The following is a 16,904-nucleotide window of genomic DNA, read 5'->3' as shown; positions in this document are numbered from 1 at the left end:
GCAACTGTCATGGACAGTCAGCAGGAAAAAGAACCCAGCGCAATTTTCCCAGTCTTCTGCCAAACCTGATCTGAGCACCTAATAATCATGCCCCTCAACAGAAGAAAGATCTACAGTTGCTTTTAAATGCAACAGAAAACAATGTTTTGAACAGAACCAGAGGACAAGCACCAAACTTGTCCTCTAATGCGAAGCTTAAAAAACTCAAAATTAAAGACAGAAACTTCTTTTGTGACTGTACTATAGCTTCCTGAATTAACCCCACAGGCAAGCCTGAAAGGACAGCTGGGCTCCTCTCCTCTCAGCTTATCATTACTGCTGTGGCTGCTTTTAAGTCTGACTTGTGAGGAAAACAAGGGAGGGAAATATGTTTGTCCTCCAATGGAATGAGATCACAAGATTCGGAACAGGCGGTCTTCTCTGCTCTCCTCTCAGTTATTACCTAGGTCAGAGGAGAATAAAGAACCTTGGAGAATACATCCTTCACCTCAGGTGCAAATGGGTTAAAATCCAACAACAACAAAAAAATAAGGGAGCTGCTGCCTCAGAAAAAGAAACGTCTCTGTTGCATTTAAACTTTATCTCCAAGCTTAAGGCATATTATTAATTGTTTAAATGAGATTCCATTATAAGTTTTGGTTCCTGAATTTGTTGATTAGCACCTATTCATTCTCTCACCACCCACTCACGTAACCATAGCCTGAATATATGCAAACTCCAAATAAATGAATGAAAAGTGAAATATTCAATCAAACATTTTCTGGAAGTTTTAATTTCCTGAGATGTTAGTGTCATGTAGGTCAAACATTTGAAAAGACCAATCTACGCTTAGGCTTTCTCCAAAATGCTCGGATGTAGTGACAATTGCCTCTCTCATTGGGAAAACACATGCACATACACATGTAAATTATTTATACACATATTTCTACATCTACCAGTATATTAATATAAATCTGGTGATATTTTAGATATTCACCCTCTATCACAAAATAAGCAGGGTAATATGTAACTAAATATTTCAATATTGATGAATAAGTATATTTTTCTAAAAAATAATCCTTTTGAACTCAGAATCAAAAGTGATCGATTGGCAACAAACAGAAAACCACAGATTGCCTACTATGCTCTGAGAAAATACACTTTTAAATTAATTTGAAAGGATTATTTGGTTATATTTTTATATGAGAAATTAAATCTCCTCTTGTTACTAGTAAAAGTTTATTAAGATATGAATATTTACTATTATCTGAAGTCCATATAGAAGTTTTCTCTTAGTTGTATATATTTTCTGACTCAAGAAAAAAAACAAACAGAAATGTCCTTCTTCTGCAAAGCAAGTTTTTAGTAAGCTTTTGCCATTCATCATTTTTGGTTTTAAATATAGATTATGTACATGCATACTTCTAATATGCATCGTATATAAAAATCATCTCAAAATATGCAGTTTTTAATCCTGCCATAGATACATTCCTACTTATAAAGCAAATCATTTATTTTTTTAAAAAATAATGGAAACCAAAGCCTATTACAGATATAGTGGGGTTATTCTATTAAAACAACATACCACTTATCCCATAAGGCACAAATAGAAAAAACAAGAACCCTGATACATTCACTTTCTAGCTAGAAAGAAGAAACACCAAAGACAGAGAATTCACAAAGCAAAAGGAGGTGGGGACAGAAGTACTTTATCACCATTCATATTCCTAAATATTAACTTCATTTTGGTACATTTTGGATCAAAATAATTGCAAACATATTACCTTTTATTTCACCAAAGTTCCCTGATCCCATTGCAAGAAGCTTGTCTTTCCAGTCCTTTGAGAGTAGCTTTTCAATACTGGGGGTTTCTAAATAAAGAAAAAAAATGAAAGCAAATCAACATGACTATCTTTACAATGGAGCTCATTAAAAGTCTATCTGCTAAAAATAAGGCCATCCCTATCCCTGCCCCAGTTCATAATGACTTCATCAACAAACTGATAACAGGGGAGGAAAAAAGAATGTGTTTTGTCACCTGCTGTTTCAAAATCATTAGCTTTTTCCTCTTGTGGAACAAAGCCGTTCTAATTCTTTATGACAATGGGTACATATAAACCTGCAGTTCATTGTTTTTCAATTTGGTGAATAAATTCCTGCTATAATGGATGCTTGTCAATTTCAGGGTGTTAGTCTGCAGTCAAAAAATAATTATGTTGATAAAATGCAGAGTAAAAAAGGCAAAGAATTAGCTCTTAAATCTGCTACATGTAATTATATCCCTCTGTGTGTTTACAATTACATCTACTTTATAATATGTGTTTAACATTGTGTGGTGGTAAGCACACTGTGTCAAGATTTGCCAGTACGGCGAATATTTGGGAAAAAAAAAAAAGTAAGTATGAAAGAAGCTTTATAAAGATTGTAAAAATCTAGATTTAGGGAGTAATGTCTATCATGGAAACCTATTATTTGCTTATTTCCAATTTGTATCACACTATTTTTAAATGTCCTGTATTGGAACAGGGTACACATATTTTAGACAGCAAAGTTATGCTCTGATATTTATTTCTATATATCCCATGGTTTTGCCCTCTCTTTTTGTGTTTGGATTTTAATGTATAAGTAAATATAAATGCTAATAAAACTCCCAAACATTAAACTGGGTTCCAAACAATGTAATTGTATATTCTTGTCAGCATTTAGATGGGTATACAATTACAATGGCTTTCAATACCACGATTAGCATTGCATTCAGTTAGAAAACGGAGTGTACTAAAAGATAAGTGTCCCAGTATGCTCCATCGAAATAACAATACCCACACTTATTATCTGGATCTAAGACATACACTGCCATTCTCCACATTGATGTTTATGTGTATTTGTGTTTGTTCAGACATTTGTCTACCCCCTACTAGGAGCATAAAGGGAGTACATGTTAACTTATCAAAGGGACCGTCTGGCCTAGAGACCATAAGATTATTAGAAACTGGTTAATTTTCCCCACATAAAATGCATTTTAAGGCATCTTCACTCTTATCTTTAGCTAATGCTACCTATTTTTCTTACAGCCATCAGCTACCAGTATCAGAGTCACAAAGCTGGTGTAGAGTGTTTCAATAAAGTGAAGGTGAAATTTTCCTTGGAATAGCTGTAACAATATGGAATGCTTTGTTTTCACATGTCAAAAACTTGTGGAAAATAAAATAGTGAAAAAAAAAGCTATGAACAATTACTGCTTTACATAGTCTGTATATGAGGTGCAAACACACACACACACACACACACACACACACACACATACACACACACACACACACCCCCAACTACTGTGCACACATTTGCCTATGGAATGTGTGAAATGTATTTTTTTCCATGGTAACAAAATATGTATCTCCATTTTTTCACATTTTAGGAAAAAAGAGCCTAAATAATTTATTTTTCTTAAATTATCCCTTTTTTTATACTGTATTGTTTTAAAAATGGTGATGACAATTCTGTGAATAATAAAATGGATCAAATATATTCTTATACTATAATCAATATTTCTGTTTATAGAGGCTTTAAAGGTAACTTTAAATACTTCTGCAAGGATTTCCAATGTTTCTACATTCCTAGTAAACATTTCATGAGTGAAATTATTTTTTAAACCTTATCAGGGTAGGTCAAACAAACACTACTGTTTCTTTTTTCTAGCACTCTACAAAAATTCTTGAGAAGCATGTAAACAGGGCACAGCCAATGTGGTATTTGCAATAGAGAACTGTCAGTCATTAAAAGCTAACAAACCTTTGCAAAGCAGGAATGCAGCAATAGAAATCCATTGTGCACTAACAATAGGCCCCTGAACCTCCCAGCACCAAAAGCAGACCATTTTGCTTTTAAGGCTATTGTCTGCAAAGTCCATGACAAAGCTTTTCCCCTGCAGCTAGACAAAATATTCACTGTAGTGTGCTCGTAAAGAAACAGAAGTCTTCTGTCTAAGTTGCAGAGTTAAAGAAACAGCCACCAGATTTCTGAAACCTGCAGAATGTTCCTGGCCTCTTTATTAACTTGCATAAAGATATAAGGCTCAAATACAGAGCCACTTTTTTCGAGTACCTGGCTTTTAACATAGACTACAAAAAAATGAATCACTTCTTTAAGACCAAGTAATTTGAAACATGTAAAATCGGAAAGGTAACTAACTTGGGGTTGCCATGTCTGTGGATGAATATAGACATTAATATCTGCAATTTGGATGAGGTATAGACTTTAAGTTCAGATTCAGTACACATTTATTGAGCAGCCTATATACCAGGTTTATGCTAGATGTTTTTACCTGTATTCTCTCATTTAATCATAGCAAACACCTGAAGACTCAGTTTGTATTATTATATCCTTTATACAGTTTTAACAAAGAAGAAAAGGATTTATCTGATGTTTCACAGAATGTAATGGGTAGAGTTGAGTCCTGAATTAAGTGTTTGTTGTTGTTGTTGTTCTTTTCCTAAAAATTCCAAATACCCTTGTCGACAAGGAAATGATGAGGAGAACTACTATTTTGAGGGCTACACCCTAAGTGCTGTACCAGGTCCTTTCCATGTGGTATCTTAAACTTCTCACAATAATCTTCTGAATTAAATTTTGGTACATCTGTTCTTTTCTATTTGTTTGTTTTTTCACCATTTAAGGAACCAAAGTTTAGGGAACTATCATGACTTGCCCAATATGGAGTTAGTTCAACTTACTGAATCCCAACATCTATGTTCTTTCTAGTACACACATATTCCATTTCATCTTCAAAACTACGGTGGACAGTAGGGAAAACTATTGTTACTGTGGGGGTTAGAAGCGCATGTCCCCACAGTGGGCCACCCTGACAAGCAGATTATTTCCAGTTATAAACAATTAAATCCCAACAAACTCAAGAAGTTTTCGTTCTTTCTTTTTTCATTTTTTATTTTATTTTTAATCTCCTCCCTACCTGCCTAAAGAAATTCACATAGAAAAACCTGCTTCCGGAAGGGAACTTTAGTATGTTCACCTTAGAACACATGACTTAACTGTGGGAGACTGGAAGCATCCAAGCAAAAAATCTGTTAGCGAGATGCCCTTCTGTGTCCCATTGCTTCTGGGTCGCCCTGCACGAATTTGTTTATAAAACTTTTGCTCTTTCTCATCTACCTGTGAGTCGCTTTCTTCCTCCTCCTTAGTCCAAAATGACATACATGCCTCATTTCATCTCACTGTCTTCGCGATTTTCTTGCTTAGGTGAATTCCCATGCACACATATTAAATTTTTATTTTCTCCTGTTAATCTCCTCTACGTCATGCAAATTATTCAAACAGCCAGAAGAACTAAAGGAGTAAGGGGAAAGTTTTCTTGGTCCCAATATTATTAACTCCATTGGATGGATGAAGTTAAAACTTGAGAGGGCAAACTGAATTCCCCCAGGGGACATGTACCTATGAGCAGCATGGTGGGATTAAAAGCCAGCCCAAATTTCTTATAATGCTCATTATGTTCAGGATGCAGCCCCACAATATGACTTTGCACTTTAGAATTCCTGACAAATCTAAAGGCAAGCCTATGACCATTTGGCAGACATATACAATGAAATGAAAAGGTATTCATATAGTGGAAAGACCATTGGGCTGTAAAACAAACAATCTGCGTTCTCACCAAGACTTTCACATTGGCTAGCTCAGAGGGTCCAAAGCAAATCATTTCACCCACTTCACCTCCCTATCTGAATTACTGTAAAACAAAGGGCTTTAGACAAATCCACATCTGGTATTCTACCAACTACAACTATTTCAATTTGTTTCCGTTGGTAATTCATGAAGAAGGGGCAAGAAATGAGCTCACAATAATGAGCACAATGGATGAACATGTACCAATGATTGAATTTCTCTGAAAATGGTCAAGATTCAATAGAATATTCATGATTAGAAATGTGAAAGACCAAATGCCAAAATCCCAGTATCTACAATATACCTGTTTATTAATGTGTGAATATGAGTAAAGTAAAATTTGACAGAATTTGAAAAATTTAATATGTAACTGCTGCTTCAGTGCCTACTGAGTAGATATAGTAGTTGTTGATTAAATATTTCATTTTCTAAAATGTAATGTGTTGTTTAAATATATGTCGAACTGTATTTTATTTTACGAATGAGGTATGTTTATATTCAGAATTATTTCCAAATGTTCCAATTCTGAAATATTCATTATTTTCATGTTAAGATACATCATAGCTTTAATTTAAAAACTTTTAAAGATTCACCAAAGATTTACTTCTCCCAAGCATTGGAATATTATAGTTAATGTGAAAATAAAAACTAGGGCTCCTTATATTAAAAATAAATGTGAGGCATAGTGATAGCAATTATTATTTGCATAGCATTTTATTTCCAGAATGCTATCATATACAAATAAAAATGTTGTCAATGGTATATATTATGTCCATTTTGCATATGAGAAAATTAAGGGTAGGATGCTTTGCCCAGCATTACCTGAGCAGAAAGTAGAAGAGATGGAATACAAAACAGGTCCTCTTAATTCAAGGATCTGTCTCGTTAAGGGAAAGGGAAATATGTATATACTTGAAAAGAGAAAAAATAAAATAAATGTTAAGAAATAAGCTATAAGATAAGTAGGAGAGACCTGAAAGATATCCTTATCAGCACATTAATAGTAAGATGCTTCTAACTGGGTTACTTTCGTCCCTTTTGCCTACTGGACCCTTTCGATGTATTTGCTTGCTTTTCCCTTCTCACCCTTGCCTCTTTTGCTCACATATGCTTCTTCACATCAATGACTATAGCAATCCCCACCAGCGAATGGCCCCCCCAACTGTGCCAGCCATTGTTACAATAGCATCCTGCCTCTTTAGGGCCTGTTCATTCCCTATAACTCTCACTCCTTTTTCCCTTCAGTGCCAAACACTCTGAAGACTGACTCCCTCATCTGGAACAATGAGACCTAGAGACTCATGCCAACATATTGTAATTCTCCAACAAGCTGCCAGTGCCAAGAATTAAACCACATTCGCTCCAGTGCAGTAGCTTTACACACACGCTCAGGTTTTTGCTTTGTGTTTATATAGCTTTTCCTCCTTAATCTCCTTTGAGCTGCAGTGGCAGAGCTCATTGAAAACTCAAACAAGCAAAAAATATGTATGTATAATATTTGACTTTTTAAACAAAGTCCCAGGAGTTAGGTCATACCAAATCTACCACTGTTTATATTTTAATTTTGTAGCTTAGACTAAGCTTTGTTATTCCTGACATGTGATAGGGTGTGCATTTAGGAATGGGAGTTATCTTTTGAAAGGAGCAACACTATAGGTAAACTTCAAAATCTACAAATACCTTCTTCGAAATCAAGAAGTAAAAACATATATAGATTTTGTGTCACAATAGAATCAGAATTTTAAATTGGAAGGATTTTTAAGTATCATTTAGATGAGCATTTCACAAAAGTAATTTACTTAAAATACATATTGAACATAAGTGGCACATAAATTGTTTGGTCACTTAAACTAAAACTAAAATGAACAAAATAAGCATTCTATTATCATGTAAATCTAATTAACATTAAACAAATTTACACTTCTTTTCAACAAGACTTAGATCTTTTTATGTGCTAACAAGATGTCAACCTTTAAGTGAGTTATGGATTACATAGTATTATTTAAATATTTGACCAGGAAACTAGTGTTGGGAGATGACTGTTTTGCTCAATACCATTTGGTAATAGCTGGTTTAGATCAAACTATTCATTTCATAGACCGAGAATTGTAAATTAAGGTTAAAACTTGTCTAAAATCACAGATCTAATTAATGATAAAGGCAGGACTTGAAGCCTAACTCCTAGTTCAGTGTTCTTTTCAATCATATACAAGTTCTTTTAATAAAGAGTCAAATTTATCCAAAATGAAATGTTAGTCCAGTTTTATTCACCTCATCTAGTTTTAGACAATAGTTATATGCCAGGAGTCTGAGCGGCTAATCCTTGTTAGCATTTGGTAACATTAAGGCAACATACTCCCCTTGGAAGCTTTCACTTGATGGCCCCATAAAACTAAAGAATAAATGCAAGTTGGTGCACTTAGCCAAATATATTTTTTCTTCAAAAGGCTAACTACAATTCAATATGTTGCTATTTAATTATTAAATAACTGATCATAAGATTATTTGTGAGAAGAAGATTGAGCGAAATCTGGAAATCACATTATCAGTAAGAGTTCAATTCATGTTGATGATAGCTGCATTTCTAGACAACATTTTGATGCAAATATTAAATAATGCAATGGAAGTAGTGTAAAATCTTTTACATATCTGGAAAGTTATTTGTTCAATGAAGACCAGAAGGCCTTGTAAAAGTCCCATTAGCCAAGCACTACAGCTAGTCTGCCACTGGAAATGTCAAGTTCTTCTAGGAAATGTTAAAAAATAACACATACCACAACACACAACAGAAACACATGTGAAATTCCAAAACATTAGAATTTCAATAAGCCTCTTTTTATATGTAATTATCCTGATGTGAATTAAACTCTAGAAGTACTTTACTTTTAGTAGTGCCAGAAAAAGAAAAAAGAAAAAAGAAAAAAGAAAAAATTATTTGGCCTGCTGACTCAAGTTCTGAAATTTTTAATAAGAAATACATTTTTAGAATATTGCACCATCTAAATCATTACTCAAAGGCTTAAATTTTCTTTTTGCATAAGTTGAAACTATTAACATACCTCTTCAATTACACCCAATCTTATACCACATTTTAGAGGAACATTATTTACCACATGATTAAATATGCCATAATAAATATGATATAATTGCTACATATCAATACCTTGAGTAACTTTGGGATTACTCCTCACAAGATTGCTGTATATTATTTACACAAAAATTTCCATCAAAAGATAAACTTGTAAAACTCTTACAGTTTTGTCGACTACACTTGGAAAACAAGTGCATGTAGTTGCGTAGACTACAAAACTTTGGTTTATTCTTGTTTGAAATATTAGATCCCAGTAAATATGCCATAAGTAATTTGAGAACAGCATTTCCAAAATTAATTGCAGAGTTATTTCTCATGTACAAAATCTCTCATGTTTTGCTACTAAATACTAAAAAAACAACAGTTTAATATCATACAAACTGACTCCATTACTTACTAGTTTTGCAACCTTTGGCAAGAAATTTAACCTCTCTATGCTTCAATTTACTCATCTGTAAAGAGAATAATAACTGCACTTATCTCATCTGATTGTCAAAATAATTAAATGAGCTAATTTACCTAAAAGGCTTAAAACAGTGCCGTGCACACAATAAAACTAAAAAATGCTGATTTACAACTACAATTAGTATACAACAAACCAAGAAAACTACTTCAAAAATCAAATTTTATACACATACACACACACACGCGCGCGCGCTTTACTTTGCCCATCACTAAAATTACCCAGAAATCAAAGCCTTATCAAAAGGTAATAATAGTTTTATCTCTACACATTTTTATAACAATGACCCACAAGCCTTAGTTTCACTGGTTATATAACATTCTTATGAATTTTTCAGTTGGTTCATGTCAATAAAGATGATACAGAAAGAGATGTAGTAAGTAGCATGAGGGACAAAGACAGTCATCACTTTCATTAGGTAAAAGTATGAATTATCCCAAAATAGCACAGACATACAAAAATACTCAAGTAATCTTTGCCCCATTTTTTTTTTTTTTTTTTTTGACAGTTGTCTTTGTAACTTTCTAAAGGTTCTATTAGGTCCTTAACAATGGCAAAAGCTTTTAAGCCAGTGCTGTTGACAAGTGAGAGGGAACAACAAATAGCTTTATAGTGCTCTTATCCCAGGGTCACTCAGCCAATGTTAATAGTTATTATTTTTATTTATTAGCACTGTAGCCCTGTCCTCTATCATGGCTAACCTACCCCAACCCCCAAGACAGCAAAAACATTTTAACTTTTAATAAAAATGGGAGGATGCAGTACTTCTGTAAAGTGCACAGCTAATGAATACAGTCCATTTGTATCCGAATAATTTATGATGTCAGTCAAGTGTGGGTGGGGAAATGTGAATTAAGTTCTTGTCATTAGTTACAATGAGAGGGGTGAGAGTGGAGAGTAGAAGGAAGCAAAAGGGTCACTAAGGCAAGAAGGATAGAATACAAAAGCAAAGGAAAGTCGATAGAAAGAAAATTGGGAGGAAGATGTTCATGATGTATCAATAACAGTCAACTTATAAACGTTAAAATATTTCTCATAAAAGATTTTCATGATGATTCTTACTATTTCATCCAATCAAAAAATCAAATTTCTCAGAAACCAATTGTAATAAATCTGTTATTTTCCATATATTTTATTTGAAATAGTATTTTCTCAACTGTGCATATGTGAAATAGAGCAAGAAAGAAAAATAGAAGACAAGCCTTAAGAATTATAGCAAAAGGTATATGAGAACCAGGGACATTTTTTAAAAAGTTGTTATTTCACAAGACAAAAATATAAGCAAACAGGGAAAATTTAAGATAGCTTACCTTAAACATGTTAAAGCTTAGTAAATATGACAGTGTATAGTTCTAAGCAAATTATATTAATATGTGCCTATTGACATATTTAAGTAAACATTACCAAAATATGTATTTGAATTATAAATGAAGCGATTATCCTGCTATAAAAAAGTGTATTCACATAATCATCCATTTAGATATCTAGACCATGCTGAAAACAAAAAATTAATGATCATATTTGTACAATTTTGCTGTTTAAAATTGTGAAAGTGGGTGGTAGAGATGATACAGGAGATACAAAATGCATAGAAATAGAAAACTACTTAACATACATTAGAATAAGAATTCCAGTACTTTAAAAATATGACAGAATGTTTTACCACTGGAAGTGAGAATTAAAGCACATACAGCCTGATGCTAAACCACTACACATCCTGAATCGTCTCTATCACAACATATGTGAAAACAAATCGCAATCTCAGCTTGCCAGATGCCTGAAAAGATATGAACAATAAAAACTGACATGATTCATATGATAAATCAGAGATTGTGATATGCAGGTAGTTGAACAGTTGAGCTGAAAAGCTACTTATAATTCAAATTATATTTTTATGTTCAATACATAGCATCAGATTTTAAAATTAAGAAAAATATCCTCTGATTTGTTTAAAATTATATATCTAAATTTGTACATACCCTTCTCAACCAAAGTAGTCCATCTGCCTTAACAACTTGTTATATTTGGTTTCTCATAACCTTTCATGGATTTTGGATTGTGTAATTTTTAGAATAAGTTTAGATGAGAAAATACAATAGTTTTACTGGCAAAATGGCATTTAATATTCATAAACTTAGACACAATCTAGTCAACAATGAAATCTATAGTCATGTGTTAGCCACGATATGTTGGGACGCCCCCCAAAATGCAGAACAGCAGAAAAATGAACCTGTAAGAGTTCTCTTTATGAAGCATTTTCATTTAAGAAAGAACAAGTGAAAACAGATTTAAAAAGAAGCAAACAAAAAAGAAAAAAGTCTGGATAAACAGAAAAAGTGAAAAGTACAGTTTGGTTTTCACTTTTTCTGTATCACCAGAGACTTACAAATCTCAACGTTAAATGCAGTGGGTGTAAAATTGGGCATGTATACTCTATTGTTATATTCATTTATTTTCTGAATTGAATGAATGTATGAAACTATAGGTTGGTGCAAAAGTAACTGCGGTTTAAAAGGTTAAAAGCAATTGCAAAAACGGCAATTACTTTTGCACCAATCTAATGTTATCTTTGCTTTTAGTGGTGAAATGTACTATTAGAACTATCAGTCTACTTAAAAGACACATATGTCATATTGAATACTGCCATTTTCTTTATTTTGCACAATTCACACACATGTGTGCGCGCACATACACACAAGATCGGGAAGCATCATACTTTATCTATTCATTCATTATCTAACAATTATCTATTTAAGCCATTACTGTTGTAGGCACTAAAACATGGCCTCTGCACCTCAAGAGACTTTCTATCTCCTGGGGTAGATGTACAGATTGACAGTGACCAGACACTTAACTTTTGACTAAAATTGCTACTGTTATTGAGTTGCTTTCCTATCGTTTCATTTGTTGAAGTAAAAGTAAAGACAACAAGGCTTTACTTGAATTATTTTATTAATGAATAGCAAATAAATATACTGATAGATTTTTTTTTCTAAATCCTACTATCATATATTGCTGTAGAGAGTTCAAAAATCGTCTTCTATTTATCAATCAAACCTGTTATAAAAAACTTCTACTCAGCAAAAATTTTCAAAGTGGGGCCAATTTTTATGTTTGTTATCCATAATTAGAAAAATAATATGAGTTAAATCATGCTAACAATGTAAAATTAAATTAAAAGAGATTTTTCCAGGCACAGTGCATATTATCAAGAGTAAAACTAAAGTGGACACTAGTCTACCAAGAGTTCAACGTCATAGAGAAGATTCTTTAAAATGCATATTTCCGGGGCCACTGGAGAGTCTGGCTCTTGATATCATGGTTGAAACCCAGAAATCTGTACGTTTTCAAGACCTGAAGTAATTTTTTGATGAGTAAATACTGACTCAGGATATAAAAATATAGATAAAAACGCTCAATTAAGTCTTCAGAAATCTGAATTGAAAACTTTTTTCAAGTGAGTAAGGCTTAAAGTAGAACTGACTAAATTCTTAGAAAGGGAAAAACACTTTGCTAACATCACAGTGTCACTTAAGTGATAATTTCAGCACTAAAAAATTCAAATATTTTCCAATACTGTTTCTACTTTACAACTCAATGATATGTACGTAGCATGGCAAATTTTTTAAAAAGTCGTGGTAAAATGCAAGAATGAACTACCAGGAGCTCAAATATATTTTATTGATTGAAAAGGGGATATACGAAGCATTACTACTGGAGCATTGAGATAAAACATTTTGTTTAAAAATCTTATATAAGGGACCATGAATCATGTTAGAAATACATACATATATTCTTCAATTTAATGTACCACACACATCAGAGAGGTACATTTGTTTATGTAAGTGGCAACCAGAAAAGGGAAAGTCCTGAGATGAACAAGTGAAATCTGATGCTAAACCAAACAACAACATTCTCTTTGAATGGCTGAGAACTGAAGTGGGGTAGGCTCAGAGAAAAATGGTGAAATAATGTCACAAGTAATTTGGTAAAATCAGAGAAGGATGAGTGGTAATAATACCCTCATTATTCATTTAAAGGATTGGCAGGACAACAAAAGACTAATCCTAGGAAGGGTATTAATGGCAGAAAATAAAATAATCTGCACCTTGCATATAATTAACACAGCATAGCAGCAGTCTAACTGCTTATCCTTTCTATATTCTTGAAAACATCAACCAGTAACATCTATAGAATCATGTCTCAAATCTAATAACTGAGGGGAAAATGTGATACATCAACATTTGAAAGGAGAAATAAATATCCAGAGGGAAAAGCAAAAGAGACAGAAATCTGTTGAACATTTTTTCTTTCTCCTGTGCTTAGCTTTCCAGAAGCAATTATTGAACAATTTCACTCTCATATAGGTAACAAATGATATATATCACACAAATTTTTCTTTAACATACACATATATTTGGCATAGTTAATATATAATATGTATATATAATTTGAACTCATCTCATTAGAAATGTATCTGAGCAGAAAAAGTGGGTGGGGTGGGAAGGGCTCAAGGAATGTTCACCATATTATAACATGTATCCCATCCATGCTGTCTTAAAGAGTCACTGATTTAAAAGAATGAAACTTTTTTAAAAGGTAAAAACGGATTATTTAAAACAGTCTAGGCATTTTGCTGGAATACAGTGCAATATTAGCAGTTAAAAAATTAAGATATAGGTCAGTATTTCAGCCCAAAGGATGGATGAATCCAACATGACAGACCACCCAATTTTCTGACCTGAGGGTCAGAGAGCAAGCTTTTACAAACTTGGGAATGGTCTTTCAAAAGCCACAAAGCACTGTGTTCCACATGCTAGAAAGTCAAAAATGTTTATACCTCTAAAAATTTTCCCTGAGGGATATGAAAACACCCCAGAACCTGCTATCTCAGTTCTCACATAAAGTGCAGACTATGTTTAAGCTTCACAACATCTCTATTATAGGACATTAGTTCTCCCACCCAAAGTGAAAACTGAGATGAATACTGAAGGTTTCATAAAGGCTTCACTCACCTCAACTATTTGCAAAAATCTCATAATTCTTCTAGGATGAAGATTCAGATAAAACATTGTTAATAATTATGATAAATTAGAAACATATTTAATCATTCTTATAAATTAAAATATTCTAATAACAGGAGTTGAATCTAGTTAAATTACAAGCATTCCAAATAAATCATTTCAAATATGGTAGCTGCCTATAATCTTATTTGCAGAAGGCAAATAATTTATTGCAAGACTTTGGTAAACTAAATTTGTAAGTCATTGCAATAAATTTGTAGTCAGCAAAATTGATCTTATTACTTAACAGGGCTGAATATTAAAAGGTATATTATCTACTTTAAATATATGCTTATCAAGTTAAAAATTAAAACAAGAGTTCCATTTCTCAAGAAAGAAAGGAAAAACATTGTTCTATGGCAGCTACCAAAGAACAAGAGAGAAATTACTTTGTTTAATGAGAGGATTAAATTCTTTATAAAAATATTTCCAAACTTTATAAATTACATTAAACTAGATACATAATCTAACAGGTTTTCCTATTATACAGTAGGTATCAATTTACTTTTTTAGTCCATAATTTTAGATGTAAAACCTGACTTATTTATTTCTCTCTCTTTTCTTCTCAGCAAATTGTTCCAAGCTTATAGTGCAGCACCCTCAAAATTACAAAGCAGCAAAGCCAACTCTCAAAACCTGTGAAGAGTTCTGTGCCAAATGAAGCTGTATAAAAACTAAAAACCAACACCTTTAAAAGATACTTGATATGAGTTTAATTGAAACTCTTGTTTTCATACATATTTCAGCCTTTCTGTTTTTGTTGTGACACATAAGTGCCTAAAAAATAATGATCAGTGAGGGTTCACAGCATGGAGGGGAAAAAATAATAGTAAAAAAAGTTGATTCCACACTATTTGAATTACATTTAGGTAGTTCTCTATGGGGCTACCACCAAATCCTTTAAGCCCACCAGCCTCTTACCTACATTAAATTAATGAGGCATCTCAAGCATTCATTCTTCACCAGCAGCTCTAGGCTCTCCAGTTGGACACCTACAATTCTCTAAATTACAAACTGTGACCTAGGGGGGACATCTGTTTGTTATATACAGTATTGTATTATAATATAAACCAGAAAAGTATTTGGGAGATTAAGATGATAAGATATATGTTGAATTGTATTTTCTGGGGTTAATAGGAACTGGCCTACAATTCTGTGATCTTCTCATTACCAAAACAAGTTCCTATTTTCCCATCAGGAAGTAAAGGCTTCCACATATCAACATCACGAAATACAATACTTATGAACAATCCAATACTAAGAGGTCTCTATTATGCCATGATACTCACTACCTCGGTACAATACTTTTATTAAGCCTCAACTACACTAAGCTTGATTATAATCAATTTTTTTTAATACCACCTTCTTACTAATGCTCATAACACTTGGCTCCCAGGGATGTACTTATAATGAGATGGCCGGGTGTATTTTCCATTAAAGGCCTCTGTTGGAGTTTCTATAGTGCTTTTTCTCATATATTTCAAGTTAAATGCTCCCTCTATTTTTATGTTTGCCTCACAATAATAGCCAGTCCCTTTTCAATGATTAATTTTCTATTCAAAAACAATTTGCTTCTTTTTCCTTTGTCCTGTCATGGTTTCAGAACAACCTCTTTCCTTTTCCATTATCCGTTGCTGGTGAAATTTACCTCCTCCCTCCCCTCTACCCCTCCTACCTCCTAGTCTCCAAATTCTTTTTAGTGACATATAGTCCAAAATATTTAGGAGCTCCTCCCAGCAGGAGGCTACTCAATTAACAAAAACAAAGCCCTGAATGATCAAGGCTATAACTGAGCCAAGAAGGACTGTAGCCATTTATATTATATGACCTCAGCAGTCTCTTGATTGAATTGCAACCCTGCATTAAATCAAACACTCTGTGTTATGTGTGTGATTTTATAAATGCTGGGTGTGTGAGGTGGAATCAGGGAGGGGAGAGGGGTCGCAAAGAGATTATAAATATGCTTAGAAAAAACATCCTTGATTCAGCCTGTACTAGGTGTTTTCTTTTTTAACATGCTCTTTACTTTGTTTTGGAACTTAGGTGTATTTTGTGAAATCCTCTGAACTGGAATCCCTCAGTATGTTTTAACAACAGAAATAATGGAAGCATAATTGACTGCAGCTGGGAACTGTCACCCTATCAGTAAGCAGCACCTAACTGGCAAATACTACAAGCTTGTTACAGATTCTTTTATGAATTGGGCACTATAAGAAGACTGGGCATTTTTTATACCTCACACTCAAATCAAAATCTTCACTGATTTATTTCTCAAATTTTACTAGACTAGAAACAGTAAGTGGTTAGTCTGTTGGCCTCTGTCCAGTATGTTTGGGCAGAAAACGTGGGGTACTTGTTTCATAAACTTAAATACATAACAGGTTTATAAACATGCTATATCTTTCAGTCATGGAGGAGATATTGAGTAAAAACAATCTCAGTACATGAACATTCACAGGAGAAAGGAGGAAAAGTAAAAATACCTTATTTAGAAACCCATTTTGTGAATCAAATTGCTATAAATGTCTCCATACATAGCATATTCTAAACAGAGATTAGCAAGGATCAATTCTGATCTCAAAGCGGGTTTTTATATCACTCTTTAAGTTTGTTTACTTAACTCAGACTTTCC

At 33.2% G+C, this 16,904-nt stretch overlaps 1 protein-coding gene across 16 annotated transcripts in view; it reads right to left on the bottom strand.

The window, feature by feature from the left end:
* SOX5 (SRY-box transcription factor 5) overlaps positions 1-16,904 on the bottom strand; it is a 920,340-nt gene that overhangs the window by 199,252 nt on the left and 704,184 nt on the right. For all 16 annotated transcript variants that reach the window (XM_074325920.1, XM_074325926.1, XM_074325925.1 and 13 more), the window contains one exon: positions 1,764-1,850. In XM_074325920.1, the coding sequence (XP_074182021.1) occupies positions 1,764-1,850 (87 nt within the window). The remainder of the gene's footprint in view (positions 1-1,763; positions 1,851-16,904) is intronic.

The sequence above is a fragment of the Rhinolophus sinicus genome, linkage group LG02 (genome assembly GCF_036562045.2).
Source record: "Rhinolophus sinicus isolate RSC01 linkage group LG02, ASM3656204v1, whole genome shotgun sequence".
NCBI classification, from domain to species: Eukaryota; Metazoa; Chordata; class Mammalia; order Chiroptera; family Rhinolophidae; genus Rhinolophus; species Rhinolophus sinicus.
Note: the sequence above shows the minus strand (reverse complement) of the source record. Positions and strands in the feature narration are given on the sequence as shown.